At 35.4% G+C, this 15200-nt stretch overlaps 1 protein-coding gene and 1 pseudogene across 4 annotated transcripts in view; both read right to left on the reverse strand.

The window, feature by feature from the left end:
- Positions 1-15200, reverse strand: part of ZNF451 (zinc finger protein 451) — an 88653-nt gene that overhangs the window by 22187 nt on the left and 51266 nt on the right. For 2 of the 4 annotated variants that reach the window (XM_047101625.1, XM_047101629.1), the window contains 6 exons: positions 13155-13308; positions 12499-12646; positions 7613-9222; positions 3195-3338; positions 1498-1628; positions 274-460 (listed from right to left, as the gene is read on the reverse strand). In XM_047101625.1, coding sequence (XP_046957581.1) covers positions 274-460; positions 1498-1628; positions 3195-3338; positions 7613-9222; positions 12499-12646; positions 13155-13308 — 2374 coding nt within the window. The remainder of the gene's footprint in view (positions 1-273; positions 461-1497; positions 1629-3194; positions 3339-7612; positions 9223-12498; positions 12647-13154; positions 13309-15200) is intronic. The other 2 variants (XM_047101626.1, XM_047101628.1) reach the window with 2 other exon arrangements.
- On the reverse strand, positions 13896-14034 carry LOC124529540 (uncharacterized; annotated as a pseudogene).

The following is a 15200-nucleotide window of genomic DNA, read 5'->3' on the forward strand; positions in this document are numbered from 1 at the left end:
ACTAACATATTTCAAATCATGAATATGTATTTTATATACATGAACACAGATTTTATCTATTAGATCAGAAAAGGCTTCAGAAAATTATGAAATCATCCTTTCTCTAAAACACTAAAAAATGAAAGGGAGAAAAGGAAAAAATAAAAAAAGTATGAGAGCATGATGCTTTAGTGAGCAGCCAGTAGTTCACTAGTGGACAGCAGTTTATTGGTTTCTCTCAGCAGTGAAGTCTCCTCCTCTTGGGTGGTTTGCACTGTGACTGCAGCTGCGTACCTTTGGTAGTATCAGATATGCTATTTAACAAGGCACACATCATATCTCCCTCTAAATGGTGAGGGTTTAGTATATGTGCTGGCCTCTGAGTCTTCTTAAATTGGTTCTCTAGCTCCAGAAAACCTTGATCTCCTGAGAGGATGGTGAAAGGAATCTGCTTGGGTAGTTGTTCATCTAGACGGCCAGCCTAAGTTGGAACAAAATGCATATGTTGATAAAAATCAGTATTTGAGTTTTAAACCATTACATCTATTTCAGTATGAACACATACCTAGAAAGGTTTATTTATTTATTTTACGATTTTATTATTTTTTTAAAGTAGTCTCTACACTCAACATGGGGCTCAAAGTCAACCTCGAGATCAAGAGTTGCACACTCCACTAACTGAGCCAGCCAGGCACCCCTAAAAAGGTTTATTTAACTTGTTCTCTAGCTCCCACCAAAGTATGATACAAAGATCTCCTTCATAAATAAAATATAACACATTTAATCAAATGTAAACTGCCACGAATTATAAGATAAGCTATTTTATGTGCCACTAAGAAAGAAAAAAAATACCAAAAGAAGTCAAATAAGAGGCTGGAATGCTACAAGGGTTACACACTTAATCTAAGGATAAATAAGAAATAAATCTGCCATAGAGAGAAGGTAAGCAAGGTAATCTGCATAATTCAATCTTAGCACTGAATAGATGGAAAAGAAAATGTTTTGTGGTTTAAAATGTAAGCAGGAGTTAACAAGGTTACAGAGTAAATTCATGTTATCAGTGCGACATGTAAACTGACTTACATTTAAGCAGAGAATTTAATTTAAAATGGGTCTCAGGTTGGTAGTTTCTCTAGGTGACTGGCAGACAGAGAGGCAATTGCAAATTTCACCTAGGCCAACAGTGATTGTTAAGGTGTCTCCCAATTTCAGAGATGTTAAAATGTGAAAGTATGTCAGCATACATCAAATACACTGTCATCTATTGATCATTATTCTATAAATAGTTGAGGGTCTACAATGGGTAGCTGGGAGTCTGCTAGGAATTGGGGAAAGCAGTAAATAAGTATGATATGGGTCCTTGCTCTCATTAGTCATCAGCAGAATCTTATGTAGAAGGTTTTATACAAAAATATGGCACTGAAGAATGCTCTATACTGTCATTACGATTCAAGTGGAAAAAAAAATTCCAAATGGGTCCTAGATTCACATTAGATTTTGAATAAAACAATCACTCACATGCATACATATGGCAAAATCAGCAGCATCTTTTCTTTTACTACAACGAGGATGAAGGAAGAAACATCCAATCCTATTCAGGTAATTATAGATCTTACAGTTGAGTGGAGGCTTCCAATTGGTGTTTCCTCCTATTATTTTTAGAAAAGGCATAAATGATAGTCAAACAGAGAAAAAAAGAGAACTGAACAGTAGCTACAACTGAAAGCTCTATCAAGAAAAAACACACTAGAAAAAGATTTTTTTAGAGGGCAAGTACTAGATTAGAATGCAGAACTCAGTTCTAGTATAGGCATCACCATCTTGTTGCTTTACAATCTTGGCAAAGTAGGCCACCTTCCCTGCATCTGCCCATTAATCTGAAAACTCATAGGTTATGTTAAGGAAAATCAAAAGTAATTATGTGTAAGGAGTCTCTGACTGGTATAATTCCATATAAATGTAAGCATTAATTTTGTTTTGTTTTGTTTTTAACAAATATGTCAAGACTATTCAGTGGATAGAAATGATAGGCAATCAGCAAAGCTAAATTTACTAAAAGGTTGTACTAGAGTATTTATCCAGGTCAGTACGTTTCTTTTTTAATTTTTTTGAGGTCAGTATGTCTCTATCCTAAATCCAGTCCTCCTCTTTGTCTTTTTAAAATTATTTTAAAAATGTTTATTTACTTATTTTGAGAGAGAGAGAGAGAGAGTGTGAGGTGGGGGGGAAGGACAGAGAGAATCCCAAGCAGGCAACATGCTGTCAGTGCAGTGCCCAACACAGGGTTCAATCCCATGAACCGGAGATAATGACCTGAGCTGTCAACTGAGCCACCCAGGCACCCCAAATCATCCTCTTATATGCTGTTGCCTATCAAACATAAAGTTTATTGGATGCTCACTATACTAAACTTCCGTAAATCATAGTCATCTCTCTCCCTGTTTGGTCAATGGTTTGTAAAGAAATATTTAGATGAAGTTGCGTAGTTATGAACTTCAGTTCAGTAAGGATGAACTGAAGAGGCAATTACGGCAATTTTAAAACCATACTAGTTCTGTAGCCAAGCGGTCCAAGTTCAAAAGCTAACTCTATTATTTATTAGTTTTACACTCTGGAAAAAATAAACTTCTCATGCATCCTGCCTTATGTTTTAAGAAGGAGATAAATATATTGGGGCGCCTGGGTGGCGCAGTCGGTTGAGCGTCCGACTTCAGCCAGGTCACGATCTCGCGGTCCGGGAGTTCGAGCCCCGCGTCAGGCTCTGGGCTGATGGCTCAGAGCCCGGAGCCTGTTTCTGATTCTGTGTCTCCCTCTCTCTGCCCCTCCCCCGTTCATGCTCTGTCTCTCTCTGTCCCCAAAATAAATAAACGTTGAAAAAAAAAAATAAAAAAAGAAGGAGATAAATATAATAATCAGTAAGCATGGGTTAATACCAAGCATTAGTACCTGGCACATTGTAGGTGCTGAATAAATGTTTTTTCAATATGTATCAAAAGATCCACAAACTTTAGGTCACCAAAGAGAGCTAACATTCACCACAAAGAAATGTAAAGAGAAAAATATTCTGGCAAAGTAGCTACAATGCAAAGTGACAATATTGCAATTACGTTTGTATGTTCTATTCAAGAAGGTTCAAGAGCAATCCTTTTAATGTGGAACATATTCTAATGGAGAAAAGAGGAGAAGGTATCAGATGTTTTCCTTATCAATCATACCTTGAAAGCCCCAGATGAATGTTCCTTGGTTAAGATGCCCTGGTAGATGACCAAAAAAGTTTGACCAGTTATCAAAGTCTACAAAGACTATATGAGTCATGGTTCGCAGATAATCCAAATCTGGAAGTTCAACAACTTCTTCATCTGAGAAGAGAAACATTAACATGAATTTGGTAAGAATTAGCTAAAAACGCTTTAATTTTTCAAGTTTAAAAGATACTAGAGAATATGCAAAAATATTAATCTTGAATATTATTTCTACTTAAACCTTTTCATGAGATCCAAACCTATACATGATACAGTATATTTACACCAGATAAAAAATATTCTGAATACTTCCAAAATTTTATTATTCTTTCTATAAATACATGCCATTGATGCTAAGCCTGTCTTTCTCTTTTTAATTAAAAAAAAAAACAAAAAAAACAAAAAACAACTGAGGTGGCTCAGTTGGTTGAGCATCCAACTTTGGCTCAGGTCATGATCTCATGGCTTGTGGATTCAAGCCCTGCATTGGGCTCTGTGCTGACAGCTCAGAGCCTGGAGCCTGCTTTGGATTCTGTGTCTTCATCTCTCTCTGCTTCTCCCCCACTTGCATGCACACTGCTCTCTCTCAAAAATAAACATTAAAAAATTTTTTAAAAAATAAATTAAAAAAACCTGTCACACAATTAGTCAGAAATACAGTCCTCATTTTTTTTGCCCATACACATGAATATTGCCTAAAACATGTCTTCTCTGTATGTAGCAGCTAGGCTCTGCCACCAATATGCTGGTCTGAGTCCACAAATCCATGTAACTTACACCTTCCCTGTCACTTCTCTGGCTCTCCTCTCCTGCTAAGCTGTTTCCTGGCAGTAATTGAAATCTGCCACTACTATAGCTACTGCTGCTGCTGGAACTGCCATAGCCATCTTAGTTTTGTAGACTGGCAAAGTATTGGCCTGTACTACCATAGGGGCCACAGCTTCTGTCTCTTTTCTCTTTTCATGGGTCCCAAATTTGAAGACTGTTATAACTGCCAAAATCATTATAGCTTCCGCCACTTCCAAAATTACTTCCATCATTACCAAATCTGTTATAGCTAAGACTTTCTTTAAAAGTTGTTTATAATAATAAAATATAATAAAATAATAATAATAAAATAAATGATAATTAAAAAACAATGTACTGGGAGAACTAAAAGACCAAGTTTTAAGGCTGAAAAACCAAAAACTTGCACCATCCATCAGATAAAATTTCAAGGTGGGGCACCTGGGTGGCTCAGTCAGTTAAGCATCCAACTTCGGCTCAGGTCATGATCTCACAGTTTGTGAAAGTTTAAGCCCTGAACTGGGCTCTATGCTGACATCCTGGAGCCTGCTTTGGATCCTCTGTCCCCCTCTTTCTGCCCCTCCCCTGCTCATGCTCCCTCACCTCTCAAAAATAACTAAAAACATTTAAAATATATATATTAAAATAAAATTTCAAGATTACCTGGTAAGAACTTCTCCCCACCAGAATTATGTTCTTTTCCCAATCTAGGCTGATTTATTAGTAACCTGCTAGCTATGTGATTAAAAACCCTACAGAGCACAAATGAAATAAATGACAACCCTCTACCATAAAGTGGTGCATAATAGGTACTGGTGGCACATCAGCACCTCCTACCATAAACACATCTTTCTTGGTTCTCTTAAGTTCTTTCTTCTTCCACCATTCTCCAACTCTTGTTCTCCATCTCTTTCACTTCTTTCATAATTTTCTATCTTGATAAGGCCTTAAAGTTTCTAGTGTACCAATGCAAACCTTAACATTTTAAATTATTTTTAAAATGACTAGGTTCTACTCCATCTAATACAGCCTCCCTCAAATATACTGCACAGCCATCCTCTCCCATTTCCAAGCCACCTATCTTCTTTTATCTTGTCTTAAAATTCTTAGTAATTGTAAGGGCCCCTGGCTAGCTCAGTCAGTGGAGCATGTGACTCTTGATCATGGAGCTGTGAGTTCAAGCCCCACACTGGGTGTAGAAATTACTAAGGAAAAAAAATTTTTTTAAATTCTTAGTAATTGTAGATTAGATACTACAATCATCTATCAAACACAGACCGACATAAATTCCCAAAAGTAATCGGGAGAACAAGAGAAAAGCACAAGAGAACATAAAAACAGTGTAATCACTGCTTCACTGTTAAAAGTAGAACTGAATGAGTTGATAGTATGTCATGTAATCATTTCTTACATAAAACATGCCATGACTAAAGATGATGCTAAGATCTACAAATGCTATATACAGCAAGCCTGTATAAACTCAGTAGTTCATAAAAATAGTTTATAAAAAAATTTTAGCCAAAATTTTCACATATCCTCATTGTCCCCTCTCTACACTGTGTAACTTACCAAGAGCTCATATTTATTTAAAAGAATATGGACTTAAAATTATATTCTAACCACGACAAATTATACTTCTAAACAAAATAAAACCATTGTCCTCTTCTAGACTTCCTCTTTTTTTTTTTAAGTTTATTTATTTATTTTGAGGGGGGAGGGGCAGAGAGAGAGGGCGAGAAAGAATCCAAAGCTCGCTCTGTGTTGACAGCACCTAAGCCACCCAGCACACCTACACTTAGGGAGTCTTATCTAGATTAAGTACAAAGGGATCTATACCTCAATTTTCTCCCTGGTTTCCTGCTACCATTTGTAACTCTCTTCTAATTGCTATTTTAAGTCTAAGTAAAAGCTCTGCTTTCCAGAAAATCATAACAAAAATATATAAATTCTGAAGTGAACATTAAGATTTCTCATAATTACGGAATAAAGCCAAAATATGAGGATGTGGAGAAAAAGGAACCCTCATACACTGTTGGTGGCAATGCAAACTGGTACAGCCACGATGGAAAATATGGAGATTCTTTGAAAAATTAAAAATAGAATTACCATATGATCCAGTAATTCCACTACTAATTACCTGAAGAATATGAAAACACTAATTCAAAAAGATATATGGACCCCTATGTTTACTGCAGTATTTACAATAGCCAACTTATAAATACAACCCAAGTGTCCACGGATAGATGAATGGATAAAGAAGATGTGGTGTATATATACAATGGAATATTAGCCATAAAAGAGAATGAAATCTTGCCATTTGCAACATGTATGGATCTAGACGGTATAATACTAAGGGAAATAAGTCAGTCAGAGAAAGACAAATACCATACGATTTCACTCATGTGTAATTTAAGAAACCAACCAAACAAAAAAAAGACAAAAATTAGACTCTGAATATAGAAAACTAGTGGTTATCAGAGGGGAGGTGGATGGGGAGGATGAGTGAAATAGGTGAGGGGATTAACAGTACACTTATCATGATAAGCACCGAGTTCTGTATAGAACTGTTCAATCACTATACTGTACACCTGAAATGAATATAACACTATGTTAACTATACTGGAATAAAAAAACAAGTTTAATTAAATAAAAAAAAAGAATTTTCCAACAACAAAAGAATAAAGTCAAAATATAAACACAAAGAGTTCACTGGATTTATCTTCTTAATGAACCTTCTAAATGATAAGAAGAATCTAAATGTTAAGGATAACATTTATATATATAATATATATATATAAATTTTATTTATATATATAAATACATATATATATAAATTTTAAATCTGACTTTCAGAAAGACTATCAATTTTCTTCATCTCTCAAAATTCCCATGCTTCTTATAAAAGACAATGTTATCTTAAATACATAGTGTTTAAATCTAATATATACTCTTTGTCCCCTTAAGTTTAGAGTAGTTAAATGAATATTTAAATACTAGTATGTATTCGTATTTAGGAATACATATCCCCCAAAAGTATATGCTATAATGATTACTGTATCATCCCACCATGTTTCTTACTTCAAAACTGAATCATTATTAGCTTTCACAAAAATGATGGCCACAGGTGCACCCAGGTGGCCCATTCGGTGAAATGTCAACCCCCTTTTTTTTTAATGTTTGTTTATTTTTGACAGAGGGAGTGAGACTGGGTAGGGCAGAGAGAGAGGAAGACACAGAATCTGAAGCTGGCTCCAGGCTCCGAGCTGTCTGCACACAAAGCCTGATGCGGGGCTTGAACTCATGAACTGTGAGATCATGACCTGAGCTGAAGCTGGACACTCAACCGACTGAGCCACCCAGGTGCCCCAAGTGTCAACTCTTGATTTGGGCTCAGGTCATGATCTCATGGATTAGTGAGATGCAGCCTTGTATTGGGCTCTGCACTGACAGTGCAGGGCCTGCTTGGGATTTTCTCTCTGCCTCCTCCCCACTTGTGTGGACACTCTCAAAATAAATAAATTTAAAAACAAGGATGGCTACAATACATGTATGTTTCTCTATCAGTATGTGAAATCTGCACAGACATTAGAGTTGTAATGCCATACCTATATTCTGACAGCTTAGGTCATTCTCGGCTCCCTTCTCCATCTCTGAATTTTTTGGATGGCTTACTGCCTGTTTTAGTTTTCTCTCTGGACGTGAGGCACTGGCAGCAAACTTGTACAGGCTTGTTTTCTCAGATCCGAAATGAGCCACACTGGGTTTCCGTAAAAAGCAGTGTTTTCTATGGAAGTGCTGCTGAGCACTCTCAGGATCGTGAAACACTTTGGTGCAAGTGCCACACTTGATGACATACCGTTGCTCCTTTTCCTCCTCACTCTTTTCTTCTCTGTGCACTTCATGGATGTGAGTATTGATGTCAGTTACATTCTGTGCTGTTGCTGAACACAAGGTGCAGCGAAACCACAGTTTACCTTTATCCAGCATGATTTGGAGACATCTACCATAATCTTCCTTTCTGTTAACTTTACAGATGTAACTCTCACGGCAACCACAGGTTAACAGGTTACTGGTCTCTATTACTGGAAAATCATTCTCAGTTTTAATTGAAGTTTCAGTTTTTTCTGACACAAACACATAATCTGTGCTGTGGTGTTCCTTATAATGACTTAAAAATGCTTCTTCCACATTAAAGGTAAGATCACAAAGCCCACAGAAGTACTTAACTTTTATCTCATTGTTATGCTCATCTTGGCAATGTCGGTACAGTGTTTCAACCTTGTGAAAAGTCTTTTTGCAATGGGCACAGCTGTATCTATGAAACTGGTGACTTGCTAAAGACATGCAATGCTGTTTTACACAGTCCTGGGAATCAAACATATCTTCACAAATTCGGCACTGCCATTTACCCCTTGGAGGACTATTTGCTGGAGAATGATCAATAATAGTAATAGTTGAAGAAGGATTCTTAGCAGTCAAATTACTCACCAATGTTGCAGAGGATGTTGGCAAAGTTTCACCTTCTACCTCATCCGTCTCATAAAAATATCTGTGTCCATTATGAAATTCAGTCACATGTGCCATGATAGTCTCTTTTCTTGTTAACTCCTTTTTGCATGTCCGACACCAGAAAAGAAAGTTATTTAAATGTGCCCCTCCATGAATCCGGCTCATATGTAAACGGATGACCCCTGAATCTTCACATACCTTTCCACAGACCACACACTTATAACACATTGTGTTTGCTGAGAAAACATGTTTTTCTACTGCATCTTCACTTAGGAATTGTTGATGGCATTCACAAAACCAGGTTTTAACAAATGACTTTTCTTTCTGAACACAAACTGTACCTTCATGGCTTTTACCTTCTAAATTCATCTTCTTTTTTGGAACAGTGGTGCAATCTTGTGAGTTAGATTCTTGAACAGACATGGTTCTTTTAAGTGATGAAAATTTTGATCGATCTAGCAAGAGATTCAAGTCAGAAGAAGGTTTGTTCCCTTCACTGCTATGGCAATAAAGTAAGACTGATTCTTCCATTGAGGTAATGACTCGGACTTTGTGCCCTGAATTCTGCTTGTGATTTCGGGTACTGGTTTCCTCCGCAAAGACTTGGTTGCAGTTTGGACAGTAACCTCTTAATACGAATTTTTCTGCAACTTGGGCAATGCTCTTCTCAGCCAAAGCTACAGGACCAGCATTTCGACAACGAACTCTAAATTAGATGAAAAAAACCTCTTTTGTAAGTACTTTCTAAATACAGTATCTCTGCTTTTTATAGGAATTATAAACAATGTATACAAAAAGCACTAAAAGGTATTTTTCAATAAAAATGCAGGTTACAGAATAATTTTACCTCAGAGTACCTGAGTATTACCTGTATTTTGTCTGTTTCTAATCCATGTACAGAACAGTAAAACTAGAATCAAAGGATCAAAAAAATTCATACAAATATTTGGAAATTGAATCCCTAATCCTTAGAAGTTAAACAACAAATTTCTACTAAATCTATGGGTCAAAGGAGAAATTAAAAGGGAAAAGGGAAAATATTTTTAAATAAATGAAAAAGAAAACAACCTATCAAAATCTAAGGGTAATTCAATGCTTAGAGGAAAACTTGTAACTTTAAATGTTTATACAGAAAAAGAAGGTCCAAAGTCAATCTAAGCTTCTACTATAGGAAGCTAGAAAAACATAGCAAATTAAACCCAAAGTTTAATTTTTTTAAATGTTTATTTTTATTTTTTTGAGAGACAAAGCGTGAATGGGGGAGCGGCAGAGACAGAGACAGAGAGAGAGAGACAGACAGAGACAGACAGACAGACAGACACAGAATCCAAGGGAGGCTCCAGGCTCTGAGCTGTCAGCACAGAGCCCAACGTGGGGCTCAAACTCACAAGCCATGAGATCATGACCTGAGCCGAATGCAGACGCTTAACCAACTGAGCCACACAGGTGCCCCATAAACCCAAAGTTTAAAGAGCAGAAATCAACAAAGTAAAAAATGGGCAAAAAGCAGAGAATCATCAGTAAAGTCAAATGCTGGTGGTTTCAAAGATCAGCAAAAATTTGTTTTGAGACAAATTATAGAAATAAACAAACGCTAAAAAAACCAAAAAGCTTTAAAAAAGCTGACATTCATAAAAGTTGAAGTAAACAAAATATATTCCTGAAGAATAAGCAAAGGATACTCAGGAAAGAGGATGGACAGCCACAAAAGACATAATTAATATGATAGCAAAGTCTAGACTGGGACAGAATATAGTCACATATTTCTGACAAAATATTTACATCTAGAATATATCAAGAATTCCAATTCACTATGAAAAAAGCAAACAATCCAATCTTTAAACTAGCAAAATACTCGAACAGACATTTCACAAAAAAAGATAAATGAATCACCCATAAGCACATGAAAAAGTGCCCAACATCATTGTTTATCAGGGAAATGCAGATTAAAACCACAAAGAGGCACTCAAAGAACAGCTAAAATGAAAGACTGGCGATACCAAACCTTGGCAAGGATGCAGAGAAACTGGAACTCTCATACCTTGTTGGTACAAACACTTTGGGAAAGTATGTAGTAGATTCTTACAAAATTAAATATACACTTACTCTTTGATCCAGCAATTCCACTCCTAGATATTAATCCAGGAGGAATGAAAACATATGTCCATAAAAGACTTGTACAAAATATATACAGTGGCTTTATTTATGATAGCTAAAAACTTTAAATCGAAATGTCCATCATCAGGAGAATGAATAAACAAATTGTGCTAAGTTCATATAATAAAATACTACTCACCAATAAAGAGGAACAATGTACTAAGCAACATAGGTGTATCTCGCAGATATTATGACAAATACGAGAGAGTACATACTACATGATTTCAATTACATGAAGTTCTCAAGGAGATGAAGCCAATGCAAGGTGGAAAAAATATCTAGGGCAAGCAGGGTAAGAGGGTGGGAAATGACTGGAAAGGGACACAATGGAACTTTCCACAGACAGGTAACATATTATGATAAAAGCATAGGTTAACAGATGTAGGTATCTATCTGTGATTTTATGTCAAAATCATAAAAGTTAAGATGTGTACACTGTGATTAATTCAATTTGTATTTCAAAAACAAAGAACTTTTAAAAATAATTAAGGGGCTGGGGCGCCTCGGTGGCTCAGTCAGTTAAGTGTCCAATTTCAGTTCAGATCATGATCTCTTAAGTTGTCAGTTTGAGCCTTGCATCAGGCTCTGTGCTGGCAGTGCAGAGCCTGCTTGGGATTCTCTCTCTCTCTCTGCTTCTCCCCTGCTGGTGCACACACACACTTTCTCTCTCTCAGATTAAATAAACTTTAAAAAAAATAAGGGGAATAAGGAGCATAAAGATGTATAGAATAAAATGGGTAAATGGAGGTTCGCTAGACTATTCTGCTGACTTAATACAGTTGAAATTTTACATAATAAAACATTAAGAATAAAAATAACAGGTAGAACCAGGATTTGAACTCACGAAATATAAGTCAGAACCAGGACTGCTAACCTTAGTAGTTACACTGGGTATATACAGAGTAATTATATTCTACTGCCTTGTTTATTGAGAACATATTTTACTCGAAGGTTTGTGAAAATAATTGTTCTATTTAAATGAATGCAATTTAGTAGATACGAACTTTTAATATATTTTAATGATATAACAGGAAAACAGAGACCTAAGAGACAGAGCACCTAAATAGAAAATATGTACAGACTTTGTTTGGATCATGATTCCAAGAAACCAAATGTAAAACAAAAAACTTTATGAGATAATCAGGGAAATTTTATAACTGATTAGGTATTTGATGCTATTAAAAATACCAGTTTTTTAAGTTGTGATAATGGTATTATAGGATTTTTCTAAAAAAAGGAGTCCTTATCATTTATAGTTATATATAGAAGTATTTACAGATAGTATGACATGATTTACCGCAAAATAATAACTTGCAGGGGGGTGAGAATATAAATGAACACGACTGCCATGTGTTGCTAAATCCTGAAGCTGGGTAAAAGGTATACTGGGGTTGTACATTGCTTGATAATTTCCATTGCAAAGACAAAAAAAAATCACACTTGATTATTTGATAAATTTGGTCTTTCACTGAAATTTCATTTTCATATGTATATTATACTTTCCATTCTGGTTGACTTAAAAGCAAGTCACACTTAAAGGCAAGTTAACCCACTCCTCCCCCCATACACACACTCTTCACAAACATACAGAGAAAAACACAAATAGAACTGTTGGTTTTACATTCACAGCAATATCAATATATCCACTTTTTCCACACCTTCAACTTCTCTCATTATGTTAAATTTGATTAATTTCCAGACTAATATATAATCTCATTTTAAAAGCAGAGGAACATGAAATAGAAAAACATCCTATTGAATCCTCCTGCTGGTAAAGAGCTTCTTGGGCAGGATTCCCTTACAGCCTGACTAGACCTGTACAAACCTGAAGTGGGCAGTGAGCTCCATGTGAGAACGTAGTGTCTGGTGGCAGGCCACACACTTAACTTGAAATGGGACATCTTTGCAGAGAGAGATCAGAAGTTTCTTTGCAAAAGATGGAAATGATATTGGCTGTGCTATTCCCTTGTCATCTGAAAGACAAAATACACTATAACTTGCAAAGATTTAAGCAGATAGCAACCCAACCTTCCTCCCCTTTGCCTTTCTCAACATTGGCTGGAATATGTAAAAGATTGTTGTGCTAAAAAACTAAGAGAAGTCATTTTCCAGCCGTTAAGTACAAAGGATGCTGAACTCATGCTCAAAATCTGAACATTTAATGCAGAGAAACACCCAACTTCCCAGATATTATGGATATATAAAAATTATTATTACATCAAAAATTATTTTTTGTATTTATTACATAAAGAAATGTTTTCTTTCCAAGTTTCTCTTCATTCCTCAAAGTAACTAAACCTTACTGGTGGTACAGATCAATGTTGAGAATCTTTTTTGAAAAATAAAAATTAAGACAATCTTTCACTTTCATGTTTCCAATCCAATGTGAGGATAAGTTACCTCAAGAATTATCTGAGAAGTATGGTAAATCAGCAAAGATTAAAGTACTTTAATAATTTTCAGAACAGAGTATTAACATACCACTCAGTTTAAAATTCTGATGGAAATGATTCTTTCCAGACATATGCTTCAAACACTCATCCTTGCTGCTAAAAAGAAGGAAGCAATTTGGACACGCAAAACACTGAATAATCTGAGGAAGAAGGTTGTTTTTATGTCCATCATCTGCAGCTTCCTAAAATACAAGCAAAGCCGTATTACAGACAACTAAAATCAATATTCAATTTTTAAAAATCAACTTTCAAAATTTCTGATTTGGAATATTCTGTACCAGTTTTTAACAAGAGAACTTTTCTTTCCTCAGTGTGAACTATGGAATTTTTATCATTAAATTGCCTATGTGGATTAAAAATTTTTTTCTTAACTCTTCACCATCTTTTTGTGATAATATACAAGTAAATTTGCTTTCTATATATTTTTCTTTTATATACACATCTATATTATGTTAATAAATGTTTTCATATCACATACACTTTTTCTTCCATTTTGCTTTATTCACTCTACTCTGCAATATAACCTATGTTTATATATATGTATTCTTCCACAAATATCTCCATGCTTAATAATCTACAAAAATATATAGAAATAAACACACAGGGAACTGCCACTGTTTTACCAAATATTGTCATCTTACAGACTCTTCTGCTTCTTAGTTCTCTTATTCCACAATACCTAATGAAAATGCCTAAAAAAAATCAACTGGAATATCTCTAATTCATTCTTCTCAATGGTTGCAAAGTTCTCAACTGGTTGTAAACCAGTGTAGGTTTACTAAGACTTAGGTAACTATTCATTACCAGACTTTTTTTTTTTTTCTTGCCACTATAAACAACACAATGGTGTTACAAACTGATAAGAACATATACTACACTTGATCTTAGCCAAAAGGCCAAGAAGCAATAACACAATGGTGTTATAAACAACCTTGAATACATATCCTTATTTACAGACGTATTTTTCTCATTATTAGGAGTGGCCCTATTGAGTTAAAAGGTTTATTACTTGAATATTAAAGGATACTGTATGATTGTTTTTCAAATAGGCTCTACCAATTCACACATTCCCTAGCAATGAATGAGCCTGGTACAATAGCTACTATAGATTTTTTTTTTTTTTAATTCATACAATTCTATGGATATTCCATATTCTGTGGATTGCTTACTCATACCCTTTTGTCTGATGTTTCAGTTGGTTTTGTTTTCTCCCCTGCCGGTTAACTTGTATCATTTCTTCATTATAAAAATTAACTTTCTGTCTGATGCTCCATTTTGCAAGCATTTTTCAAATATCTATGAATTTTGATGTGGTCACTTTAAAATTTTAATATAGTCAAACAGGTATGTCTTTCTAGTGTCCACTTGGTTAAGAGGCTCCTCTATCTCAAAATTGAAAATGTTCTAAATATAAAAAAAAATTTTTTTTTAAAGTAAACTCTACCTCCAATGCGGGGCTCCAACTCACAACCCCGAGATTAAGAATCACATGCTTGGGGTACCTGGGTGGCTCAGTCAGTTAAGCATCTGACTTCAGCTCAGGTCATGATCTCATACTTCGTGGGTTTGAGCCCCGTGTCAGGCTCTGTGCTGACAATTCAGAGCCTGGAACCTGCTTCTGATTTGGTGTTTCCCTCTCTCTCTGCCCCTTCCCTGCTCACGCTCTATCTCAAAAAAAAAAAAAAAAAGAAAAAAAAAGAAAAATTTTAAAAGAGTCACATGCTCTACCAACTGAGTCAGCTAGGCGCCCCAAAGCTGAAAATACTTTAAAGTATCTATATTTATGTCTGTGTATATGTGCTTGTGTATAAATGTAATTTGACATCTTGTTAATGGTCCTTAGAGTAATAGCCTTAGAAGTTGTACTGTGTCTTTTTAAATTTACAATCATTAACATTAGGGATATAGAAAGTTTATATAGTGCTAATAAGACGCAACAGAAAGAGGAATAAGAAATTTACATTTATATTGAGCACATGTGAAGAAGCACATTAGGGTTCAAAACGTGCTTTTCCATTTAGTCCTTACAATAGTCCCATGAAGTACTATTTTCATTATTTATAAATGAGAAAAC

The sequence above is a fragment of the Lynx rufus genome, unplaced genomic scaffold, assembly GCF_022079265.1.
Source record: "Lynx rufus isolate CCGP_SWC_20201006 ecotype Redwood Valley unplaced genomic scaffold, mLynRuf1.p SCAF_6, whole genome shotgun sequence".
Classification (NCBI taxonomy): Eukaryota; Metazoa; Chordata; class Mammalia; order Carnivora; family Felidae; genus Lynx; species Lynx rufus.